Below are 12787 nucleotides of genomic sequence, written 5' to 3' on the forward strand. Positions count from 1 at the left end.
TTATTCATCGCAGATTCAAAGGAATATAAACCTTTAGTTTTTACTGCAAACTAAAAGCATATACATCATAATGTAGGTTATCAAGCAGGATATAAACCACATTGATTTGATTGGTATGAAAAAAACTTATATTATACTCAAATGCCTTATACAGTAAATGAGCTCTTAGAACATCTTCTACAGAACATTAATTAAACTCCTATAAACTTTAACAAACTCAGATGCCCTCAAATAATAGTCTCTTAAACTGATTACTCACGACAATTTTTTGGGTTTGTTTTGGCAACAGTAGAATTCTGTTTGCAAAGTCGTAACAGAGGAGAATGTATTCTCCAAGGGGTGAAGGCAGAAGAAAGGAAAAAAAAACTTGAATGGGAAGATTGCTTATTCTTGGAGATTCCGAATGAATATTTCATTTACTTATTAAAGGAAAAGTGGGAACAATGCACATTAATAAACCCTCAAACAAATGTAAATATGATAGATTATGCCTTGGGCTAGTTTCCATCTGCAAACCCCATGGCGGGTTGATGATACAGAAAGTAAAAACTAAATATACAAACTATTTTATTGACTACAGCTGGGTGTCACTGCACAACTGTTTTCATATTATAAGATTTATGGATGTGTGAATTTTAAGTCGTACACACACAGTCACCGTGGCTATGAGCGATGTCAGGTTTTAGTCTGTGTGGTGAAGCCGCGCACTATATGTTAGAACCAGACGTCCTCTTTTTCCTGGACACGTCCTCCTTTTGGGACCAACAATTTCAGCTCTATAAATCAACAGCTTTCCGGGGGCCACAAGTATTGGCTCCTATCAGCAGCCTGTGTCTAAACTGCACTTTCCCTCCTCGCTCCAGTGGCTCTCACATCTGACACAGCGACACAGCGGACAGGCTGCTCAGATCAGAATATTGACCTAAGTTGATGCATACTGCTGTGAACAAAGGTAGCCTGTGTATAGTTTCAATGTCATAAAAGTGTGCCTCATGTCTTATACTTCATTTGATCAAATGGATCTAATATTTGCAGAGATATGTTCATAAATCCCACAGGAGCAGAGGAGCAAATAAACCTATGTTTTGGCTGCAGTGTAATTGTTGCACCCTTGAATGATACGATGATACATTCCGTTTTTGCAACTTTTAATAAGTCCACGGTTGAGAATACACACATTTGAGGCACGCAGGGTTACAACACCCAGAACACACCTGGGCCACATTCAACACACTGAATAGGCGTGGCTGACCTACTTTTAATGCCACATGCCGTCCAGGTACAACCCCTTTCATGGATGTGTACCCTAATTCAAGTGCTCCATGATAAAATGTACAATTCAACACACAAAAGTAATAATAATTCAGCAGTGTATTGTACAGTACCATCACAATTAAATATTAGCATAATAAATTAGATGAGTAACATAATCAATAAACTACACTCTTCATTATGTAAACCAGTGTCTAACCTACTGTATAAACCCAGCTCTTATACAACTTAATGAGGCCTATAACCTTACGCACATGTGCCATCCTTACCATTGAGCCACTTGGAGTTGTACTGGGCCGTGCGCAGGGGGGGCAGGCCTCCCAGGCTGCGGTAAATAGCCGGGTCTCGTCCACTGAAGTCCATGGCTGTGGCGGCGTAGAGCTCCCCACTGGAGGTGATGAGGGCTGTAGAGTTATGGAGCGGGTTGTACGGACAGCGCGCCATCCCACTGATCTGGTCATGGATCTCTGTCAGGTTTGTCAGCTGCAACACAGAAGTACAATTGGAACAGGATTAGGGTCCATTCTTCACGATGGGAAGTGAAAAATTGCTAGTGACAGGATGTAGACGTGGAGCGAAAATAATCATTTATATCCCAAGATGGAAAAACAATAAGTTGCAAGATACAATTTGCTTTAATGGATTACTGAATGAGAAAATCAAGATCAAAATGTAGCACAAAGAGGAAAAGGGCGACATTAAAATGCAAAGCAGATGTGTCTTCCAGTGTTTGTTTCTGCCTGTATGCAAATGCAGAGACAGAAATACCTCCGCTCATTATGTTTTGTTTGGTTTTTCTACAACACAGTGTAAAAACATTGGCAAAAGCTGCGAGAACAGGGGAGATAATGAAAAGACATTCTGAATCATTAGCACAAGATAACACGCAATCTCAACAGCTGTCTTTGTCTTGCCGGCGTTGGGGAAACCACCTGTCATGAAGCCAATAGGATTCTGTACAGTCTTAAATTAAAGTTCTCTTCCTTCCGCTCGCTCCGTTGAAGTTTGTCCCGGACGTGCAGCTGTGCGCCCTGTTGTATCATTATTAAACCACAACTTTGAGGAGTTTCCTTGTCTTCAAAAGAGGATTTGGAGCAAGCTTTAAATTCCTGCTTTGAATCTGAAACCGAATCTGGCGCTGCGTTTTTTAAAAATACTTTTAACAGCATGACCCTGGTTTAGCCCCAACACGCACTACACAAAACTTGGATTCGGAAACAGGCTAGAGTGACTCAACTTGTCCAGAGAAGCCATGCGTTTTGCAACATTTGGGATGTCATTACGTTTTATGGCGCAAAAGTAAACATTATATAGAGGATTAGGAATGGGGTTTGAAGGGAATATCCGGAAAGCTTTGTGGATACAGGTGATTCCACTGCCAGCTTCCTCGGCTATTTGGATAAAAGGGTCTATTAAGTCAACCGTCCTTCTTCCTCACTATCCCTGTCGGAGCACTATCCGCTCCACAGGGATGAAAGCCTGGGATTGACTTGCGTTGGCCGAAGATCCGGAATTAGCAACGTCTAGGTCAATAGGGTTATTTAGCAAAACACAAAAAGTCATAAATAGATAGAAGCTAGGTCGGATAAACTGAATATGTATGAGGCTGTGTGAACGTTGCCTCTGTGGAGCGCCTGGCAGCTGCGAGGAGGGGCATTGAAGTGACTTAAAAAGGTTGTGATGGAGAATTTCAGACAGTTGGTTCACAGAGTAGACGGTCCACACTGAGAGCCAGTAGGGGGCTGTGGAACGTGCCGGGAAATGCAGACGTGAGTGACGCCATGAAGATAATTTGGAGGCAGGCAGAGTGATATGAAGGGAAGCGCAGGCTTTGTACAGCGCTGGGTCAGATGGTGCACATATGCTAATGGATAAAAGTATGAGGGTGTTTGACTGGCCATAGCAGCAAAGTTTGCCATTAGTTTTGCTGTAGTTTGTTCTTTTTTAATATTGATTTGTTACAGGTAATATGGCAAGTAGAAAAGATAAAGTCAAAGGTATAGTCATCTGGAGAACATTTTTTAAAATCTAGATGTTTTTTAAAACTCAGATGTTTAACAGGTAATGAAAGGCAGAGCAATATCAGGCTATAACTCCTCCTTTAGGGCGTGGCCAATCCAGTTCATGAAGTCTAGCTTCTCATACCAGCTCAATTAGATTGATTCAACTTTGAAACCTTTTCTACTATGGACCACTACTGGATGGATGAGGGATTACACCGACCAATATGAATGAACTTCAGTGCATTTATTTGTCATAATTCAAGTTGTGCAGCTTCTGGCCCCAAGTAGCCCAGCAGCTCGAGGCAGTTCTGATCCATGGCAACATGTGCACCACCACGAGCTAATGTAACATATCTTAATGTCATTGAGCTCCCCATTTGGGCATTACATAAAAATAAAACATGTTTTTATGTCATCATCAGCATTTGTTTGTCATCACCACATTATGCTGATATTCTATATAAATGTTGATCCATTGTTCTAAATAAAACAAATGCCTTTGTTCACTTACTCCCCGTGGCTTATACCATCATGCATGCAATAATATAAATATAGGCAAGGCCATTGTCACTGTTCCATTATAATCATTGAAACATTACCATGAGACAAAGAAATTAACGTCTATTTACTGCACAACATAAACTAATCGCCCATTGACGCTAAGTTAATTCATCATGTGTTCGACTGCGTCTCAGAGCCCACTGTTTTCCATTATCAAGCGGTTAGGGCACAAAAATGACATGTATTTGATGGAATACTTGGATATAATGTCATGGCATTTCAACTATATGTATTTTCACAGCAGTAAACACTCATTACGAGCCTCCGACCTTTGGATGCAGTGCTTGTGGTCAAAAACAAATGTCATGATCACAGTAAACTCGACAGCACTGGCCCAAAGCTGCAGAGGGTTTTAACTCATCTGAGTGGTGAGGTAAGATGTGTAATGGGGTTTATATACTGTTGTACTTTTGCCTTCTTCTAGTCTAGAAGATTCTGTACTGGCATCCAATTTTGCAAACCATACACTGTGGAACGAGGGAAAAGTCTTAACGCCATAAAGTAGATTGATTTGTGTAAAATGTCCACTGTTAATGTGACCAACAAGTCAACAATGCGCCGATTCCCTGGGCGGGCTGAAAATGGCTTTTGAGTCTGTGTGGAACTTATTTTTTCTCGAGGTCGGCAGCCCTGTGTTAACGAATACAACTGGGAGAAGGATTATGTCGTGTGGCGGCGCCGAGACGGGCTCCCGGAATAAGGTGAATATAAATAAATTGGTGGATTTGTGAGTTAAGTAGATTAGAGTCAAGTGGCATTCATTAACAATGTTTGGAAAAAGTTGAAAATAGGTTCATATCTGTAATGTTTTTATTTAATTTACCCTTATTTCTTCCTCTGGCAACTTTCAACACAATGCAAAAATGGAAAGTAGCAGATTTAAACCACAAACTCTCTGGTTAGGGGTAACATAGGGATACCCCAAGATTGCGAATACTTGTATTCACAAGTATTCGCATTGCTCCTTGACTGAAAATAACAGATACAAGTTCCACAACCCACATGGATGACACCGTGACAGACACGGCAGAGATGCCACAGCTCCAGCTAAATCCTGCTGTTGTCCAAATGATTACTCTTGACTTTGTTTCTGACATTATGACAGTCATCACTCCTGCTTCATCAGCCATCACTGTCAGCACAGCATCATGACTGATTAGGCGTATTTACTCCGACAGCCATATATCAATTAGTCCAGTCAAATGACAAACTGATTATAAATGTAATGCTCGGCTGGCTTTATCTTCAATGACATCTGCTAATTATAATTCACACATTCCTAATTTAATAGGGGCAGGCGTGAGGTGAGGTTGTCTTCCTGGTAAGGCGCATATTCATACACTTTAAAGAAATTGTTTTTAGTCATCTTATTTAGAGTGTTTTTTAGATTATTATTCTCATTAGTACTGTTGGATACTGTTATGGATATAGACACTTATATCCACTTATTAATGTATCCAATATTGTATTTCCCTAAAGTTGATGGTGTGATCTCTCCTTTTGTAATTGCATCCTTTGGCAAGGCATTTTACATCTTGTAATGCACACACGGAAAGCCCTTTGGTTCGCTAGTTGCTGTTGTGAAGCGCTGTACAAACAAAGAAAGACAGATTTATTGACTTTCTCTACCCATTTTTACTTCCTTCGCACACTAGAGAATGCATGATGCAGCTGTTGAAATGCTTTGCTTCTATAAATTAACATGCATCAACTCTGACTTGCCTTAAGAACAGGATGTCTTGTTTCTATGGTTACTACAATTAACATTTAAATCCATTGAGCCCTTAGTAAGAGTTGAAGTATGCTCTTAAGCTAATTACACGTATTATGGTAGAAAGGAAAGCTGTCCTTACCGTGCGGTTGGTGCAGATGGGAGTGAATGCGTTGGTCCCACAGGTAAACAGCCGGTTCCCGTTGACCAGCAGCACCCTGATGTAGTTCTGGCACTCCTCCTAACCCAAACACACACACATCTTCATAAGCACTTAGCGATAACATTATCCCATCGATAAGCAGCAGCTGCACCACTCCTCTGAAAATGACGTTGATGGAGACAAACACCGGTGACTGCGGGGGGTCTGCGCAGGAACGTGGTCAAGACTGACACGTCCAAATCAAAGGTAATGCTCAGACAGCTCAGGCGAGTCACATCCAATTCAGGTGGAGCTGTTCTGAGGAGGGCCGGAGACAAGGCTGGAGAGTGCCTAAATGCAGCGGCGGTGGGAGAAACTCATTCACAATCAGTTAGAGAATTGCCATTGCTTTGCTGATTGGTCAAAAAGTCCAACCGAAACGTCTACGCTTTCAATCAGAGCCATTTTGTGATTCAACATTAATCAATTTAAACCACAAGGAATTATGTTTCCTTCAATTTGCACGGAGGTGGTCCACCAGCGATTGATTGATTGAATAGTTTTACTATTACCAAACCAGAATTGCCTTTGTGTAACTGGCACTTATAAAACTTGAATAAGAAATAATGAGTTTTTTAAAGTTTCTTTTTAGTTTTCTAAAGATGTATTTTGTCAAGGTCTCGGGAACAGAAACTAATGTAGCCACAAGGCCAAGGCAGTAGGTTTAGAATAGGACATGTTTATGTACATTAATTATTTAGGTAGCGGAGAGGATGATAAGGAACAGAATGTGATATATTATTTGACATAACAAAGACAGAAACAGGTGAAAGCAACAATGTATGCAGATTTTGTAGGTGATTTCTGGTGTAGAGAAATCCTAGGCTTAATCACTAAAAGTGATTCACATGGATTTTACTTTTGGACATTTATTTTGAAAAGTCAAACAATGCTTATAAAAAAGCCTCCTGAGTGTAACGTTACTACATTCTATAACAAAAGAAAAGGGTTCTAATGTCAAATAGGCACAAACATCTCTCAGATTCAATACATTGTGATTCATTTAGAGCTTTCTTCATATTTCTGCCAGAATGGTCCTATCTTCCTGCATGTTCAGCGTGAGACTGTCTCCGGGTCGGGGAGGAGAATTTAGAACCTTGTAAAGCAGCTTTTGTGTGAGACACTTGAGGTGTCCGGGACAACGACACTCTCTCAATCCCGCTCAGCCTGATTTAGGAGCGCGCCCGGACTGGCCCTGAGAGGAGCCTTTATTTCCCCATCACGACAGACTCATAAAACCCTGTGTGTGCTGCAACTCTCCAGTACAAACAGATCCAAAGACTATAGTACTACCGCCTGTTTTCTGAGAGGGTAAACAATGCCTTATTTGATATTTGCCTGGGCTATAATCTCGACTTGTTTATGAAAACGTACTGACAGCGCCACATCCAGAGTGTAACAGTGCCGCTTTTATGCTCACTCTTTGACATTAAAAACAAAACACAGGCGGCAATCAAGGCTTGTCAAGTCAATTTCGGCGCACTCCTTTCTTTCTGTGAAAATAAATCATATGCACAGAGAGGAGTTTGACATGTTTACAAATATATGCAATCACTTCAAAAGTTAATTTGCTCTCCGTCTGGGTGATACAATGCACATATTGCTTTTTACATACATGGGCAATTACAATCAAGGTAGAAATATTTTCAAATGAATTGTACAGCTCTGATTTATTTCAGTGCCAGTTATTACTTCTAACGCTTCAGTAGTATTTTAAAGAGGCACTACGTGACTTTTCCGGTGGTGTGTCTGCCACCATCTTGTCTCTGTGGAGATGGTATTTGTTGCCCGCAGTGTTCCACAGTTTACAATTAAACTGATCATGCTGTGTATTTTTACTGCTCATTTTTTCTGTGAGTATTGGGTCGCCTCTTCATAAATCATATCTGTAACTTGGCCTTGTGGCGCCACCTGCTTCACAGATAGATCATTCTTAGATGTATGCTTAATGCCATACCATGGAACTTTCTAGACATCATCTTAATGTAAATATGCAGGAGGCACAAAGAGAAAGAACATATATAGTAAAAAAAAACATCCTGACTGAATATATACTGAATATTAACTCTGACAAAACAGTTAGTTCAGAGTCTATTACATTTTTCAGGTTCCAAATTAACCGTAAAGGTCAGTTTTTATTTTTATTTTATTTCCGAATGTCAGTTATTATTTGTGTCCAGTCCTTAATCGAAAGTTCAGTTTGTGTCATCCATTTTTGGGAGATGACCTTTTTTCCTGTCACTAGAAGTATGTTCCAAAGGTATCCATTTGTTGTGCCCATGGCAGGAGTTTTGAGGCTCATTTGGTTTAAAATGTTACCTCGTTACTGCCCTGGAAAACAAACGTTACTCCGCTACTTTGTTATACCGATAAATAACATTATTGTATAACCTTTCCCTTTGCGTTGTTCATTCACGCACAGCAAGAGGTAATACCTGACGTGAGTCCTAACACGAGGCTGCTATTACTGTTTTATAACACTACTGAGGCTAAAACAAAGTGGGCGAGCCATATAAAATAAACAAGCAAAGTATTTGTGTTTGACTGATCTTTATTTGTATTTTATGTTGACAGATTACCACAATAAAATGCCATACAAAAAGCATGTGTAGGTCTGTCCAACAAAATGAGTGGATTAGCAAGAGCACAACAGAACACGCTTGTTTCGTCACCGTAGTAATCACTGTTACCCTACATTTACTCCTCAGCTACAAATTAATGGTTATAACCAAGGAAAATCTGAAAGTATATTCTTCTTTGGCGTCAAGAGTCCCAGTCACTAGTCACTACTCACGACATGCCGAGCTCTGGTATAGAAGAATAAATAATACTCAAACTGCTATAGACCCCAGTATTTGAGAACACTGCTATGGGCAATAAAGCATCTATATAGCCCTGTCAACTAGAAAATGTTCTTTAATGATATTTGGGAGGACATTTTGGGAGCTGGATCACATAAGGAACAATGCAGACTCCAGTAAACAGAGCAATAGCCTGTAATTCAGTGTAGGCCGGCCTGAGCTTGTGTCTTATATTACAGGGCTCTAACCGACTCTCACAGGAAGATAAATACACACAGGCAAATACAGATGAGGGCAGGGCAGTTCACCTATGAGTCAAGTTCAGCTCCTAACCATCTGTTTTAGGAGTGCTCACCACATAAAGAAAACATGTGCACACAAATAGAACCCTGTGAAAACAATAGTCTCCATAGAAGCCCTGCCACAAAGATGGTTAGAAATATACAGGGAAATATTAGCTTTTTATAAAAATACACAGGAACAAAAGAAAGAATCTTGCAACAGAATTACAACAATCTGGGCATAACTAGGGCTAATATGGATGGTAAGGGGCAAATGAACCCATATTTTTCAACTTGCTATTAATTGCCAATATAAAAATGAATATTTAAAAAATTGAAGAGATGGGACAATTACGCACGAAGTTAAAACTAACTATTTGTATATGTTCTCTCTAGGATGTCACAATGTTAAATTTTTGTCTAACGATTATTGTGCGCAAAAACATGATTGAATGATTATTCACGATTATTGAGACTGTGAACAACTTAAGTCAAATCTTTTATGTTCCTTCATTCTTATTATTTATTATACTATTCCTCAAGTTTGTGACTGGCTTAGCAAAATTGAAGTTGAAGAAAAGTCAATTCTTAATTCTTAGTTCTTAACATTTATTCTTCTATTTTTGGGCTATAAACTGAACAAAAAATACTTAACATTTCTCCTCAGAGTAGTCCTTTCCCTCCTGGAACTCCATAGACTGGACTTTCTCCTCCTGGACCTCCTCAGAGTGCATTGTTTGTTTGGCGACTGGTGGTGGTTCAGTGAAGCTCAAACTATTTTCATCAACCTCAATACACTCTTATGAACAGTGAGCTACTGTTTTGTGTTGGAGGCATCTCGTTCACCTCCTGGTTGATGCTGGGACGTCTCGTGTGGGGAGGATCCCTGCAGTTTTCCTTTGAACCAGTGCCGTATTGGCTCTTGCCTCTTGACCATTTGATGTAATCTGTGCTGTTCTTGTCAACGTACTCCAGGGTTATAAATCATATTCCAGAGCCTCACTTGGGTTTATCCTCTTTGAAAAGTCCAGGTTGAAGAGTTTTCTCACCAGGTTCAGAAACCCCATCCTGTACCTGAATGTAATTTCTGGCGGGTATGATTGTTCTAGTGGGCCAGCGGAAATGTACGAGGCTGATGAGAGGATCCCAGTTTCAGCTACGACTTCATGTGTGCCAATCCACAGTCAATCATCTTCACCTTTAAAGGCTGATATTTGTGATTGACCAGCATCACATTATCCATCTTGAGATCAGTGTGCAGTATTTGCTGCTCTTAGAGAGCCTCAAAGGCCACCAGAACCTGTTGGGCTATAACTCTGATCTAACTCAGTCGCAAACGTTTCTGCAGCACTTTCTTCTAATAGTCTCGCAAACTGCAATCCAGCATTTCAAATGCTATGCATTTACAATCATTCCACGCAAAGGAGTCAATACATTTAACAACGCTACACTTCTCAGTGTCCAGCTGTTTGATATGGTGGAACATTTTCACCTCGATCTGCAAGGTATGCTGGTATTTCACCTTGAAAATGTTCAAAGCAATATTTTCTGATGTTTGGGGCTTGAAACACTGGAGTACCTCTCCAAACGTCCCTTAGCCAAGAATCCCTATGATGTAGTAGTCCTGCAGTACAGGAGGCACATAATCCATTTTTATGTTTCTTGTACTTGTAAAGTGGATTCTCTGTACTGACGAGTGCAGACGACATAATAAACCTGGTTACCTACTCTATAATCTCTTTGATCAACATCATGACTATGTGACTATGAATATGCGGCTAAATATTGTATAAAATATCTTTAAATGATTCAAGATTCAAATGAAAAACAAATCAGCCCAACAGTTTTCTTCTTTCAAAAGAAATGTGTGTCCAGACTATGTTTGATCAAACTGCATGGGATCAGTGTCTGTGGATATCTTGGCTCAGCACTTCTCAGACACAAACAGAGGAAACTTCAAACTGACATGAACTTTCAAAAAATGTTGAACTTAGTGGTCACAACACACAGAAAAACTCAAATCAAACAGTAGAAATGTACAAGGAGACTGATTACGCTTGTGCTAATTAGGACCTCACTGGATTTGGCATCAATTTAGGCAAGGCAAGGCAAGGCAAGGCAAATTTATTTGTAGAGCACATTTCATACACAAGGCAATTCAAAGTGCTTCACAGCAGGAAAAATGCATTCAAATCACAAAGAAATTACAGAAACAGAAATACAATAAAATTAACTAAATTAAAAATTATCAATCCAACTGATTTTCTAAACTAATAAAATCACAAACAAAAGAGAAGAGTGCAAAGAAAAAATCCTTTCAGTCATTTGCGCAGCTAAACAAAACTGTTTTTAGCTTAGATTTGAACATTGTCAGAGTAGAAGCCTGTCTCACATCTTCAGGAAGACTGTTCCAGATTTTAGCTGCATAAAACTGAAACGCAGATTCCCCATGTTTTGTCCTGACTCTGGGCACCAGCAAGAGGCCGGTCCCTGAGGTCCTCAGAGTCCGAGATGGTTCATATGGCACTAACATATCCAAGATGTACTTTGGTGCTAGGCCATGGAGAGACTTGTACACAAGCAGAGCTGCTTTAAAGTATATTCTCTGAGCCACAGGGGCCAGTGCAGAGACCTGAGAACAGGACTAATGTGATCATACTTCCTGGTTCTAGTCAGGACCCGAGCAGCAGCGTTCTGGATGTACTGCAGCTGTTTTACAACTCGTTTGGAGAGACCAGTGAGCAGGCCGTTACAGTAGTCTAATCTACTGGAGACAAACGCATGGATAAGTCTCTCTAAATCTGGTTTTGACACTATATTTTTGATTTTGGCAATGTTTTTTAGATGGTAAAAAGCTGCTGATGTTATTGATTTGACGTGGCTATTAAAGTTCAAGTCTGAGTCCATTATTACCCCCAGATTTCTAATTTGGTTTGTAGGTTTTAGAGCGAGACTCTGGAGGTGACGCTAACACTTTCTCTTTGTTTCTGTGGGCCAAAAACGATGATTTCAGTCTTGTCTGAGTTCAGCTGGAGAAAGTTGTTTTGCATCCACAAACTGATCTGTTGGATGCAGTGACTGAGTGAATCTACTGGTCCATAGTCACCTGCCGATAGTGAAACATAGATCTGAGTGTCGTCTGCATAATTGTGATAGGACACATTTTCACTGCGTATCAACTGACCCAACGGCAGCATGTAGAGGTTGAACAGAAGGGGACCCAGGACTGACCCTTGGGGCACTCCACAGGTCAGGGTCATGTGGTCTGAGACACAGCTACCAATTTCAACAAAGTACTTCCTGTCTTCCAGATAGGACCTTAACCAGTTTAGGGCAGTGCCAGTGATGCCCACCCAGTCCTCTAGTCTCTGTAAGAGATGATGCCATGATCAACAGTGTCAAGCACTCAGCAGCACTCAGATCTAACAGAATTAAGACTGAGGCTTTGCCCGTGTCAGTGTTCAGGCGGATGTCATTTGTCACCTTGACAAGAGCAGTCTCAGTGCTGTGATGAGGTCTAAAACCTGACTGAAAAACATCAAATGAGTTGTTTATTAAGAGGAAATCTGTGAGCTGTTGGTAAACAACCTTTTCAAGGACTTTGCCCCAAAATGGCAGATTAGAGATGGGCCGGTAATGACTCAGTACTGCGGCATCAAGACTGCTCTTCTTTAGGAGAGGCTTTATGACCGCAGTTTTCAAAGACATTGGGAATGTTCCAGATTGAAGCGACATGTTAATTATGTGAGTGAATGGTGCTAACAAACTGTTCAGCACAGACTTTAGAAATCTGGTGGGTAACACATCAAGGCAGCATGTAGATGAACTCAGACTGGTGATGATCTCATGGACAGTTTTGTCAGTTACTGGTGCAAAGTGAGTTAGCTCTAAGTGTCTTGGTGGTTTTAGGGTAATTTTTTTGCATTGTGGGATTTATAGCATTTTTAATGCCCTGA

General features: G+C 40.4%; 1 protein-coding gene across 2 annotated transcripts in view; it reads right to left on the bottom strand.

Annotated features, from left to right (window-relative positions):
- Window positions 1–12787, bottom strand: part of sema5a (sema domain, seven thrombospondin repeats (type 1 and type 1-like), transmembrane domain (TM) and short cytoplasmic domain, (semaphorin) 5A) — a 216660-nt gene that overhangs the window by 80048 nt on the left and 123825 nt on the right. For both annotated transcript variants that reach the window (XR_011927715.1, XM_072450696.1), the window contains exons 6-7: window positions 5690–5788; window positions 1542–1755 (exon numbers count right to left, since the gene is read on the bottom strand). Coding sequence is in view for 1 of the 2 variants with exons in the window: in XM_072450696.1 (XP_072306797.1) it covers window positions 1542–1755; window positions 5690–5788 (313 nt within the window). In the remaining variant the exon portion in view is untranslated. The remainder of the gene's footprint in view (window positions 1–1541; window positions 1756–5689; window positions 5789–12787) is intronic.

Source organism: Eucyclogobius newberryi, unplaced genomic scaffold (assembly GCF_026437365.1).
Source record: "Eucyclogobius newberryi isolate DKJ021-1_F unplaced genomic scaffold, fEucNew1.0.hap1 SCAF_18, whole genome shotgun sequence".
NCBI classification, from domain to species: Eukaryota; Metazoa; Chordata; class Actinopteri; order Gobiiformes; family Gobiidae; genus Eucyclogobius; species Eucyclogobius newberryi.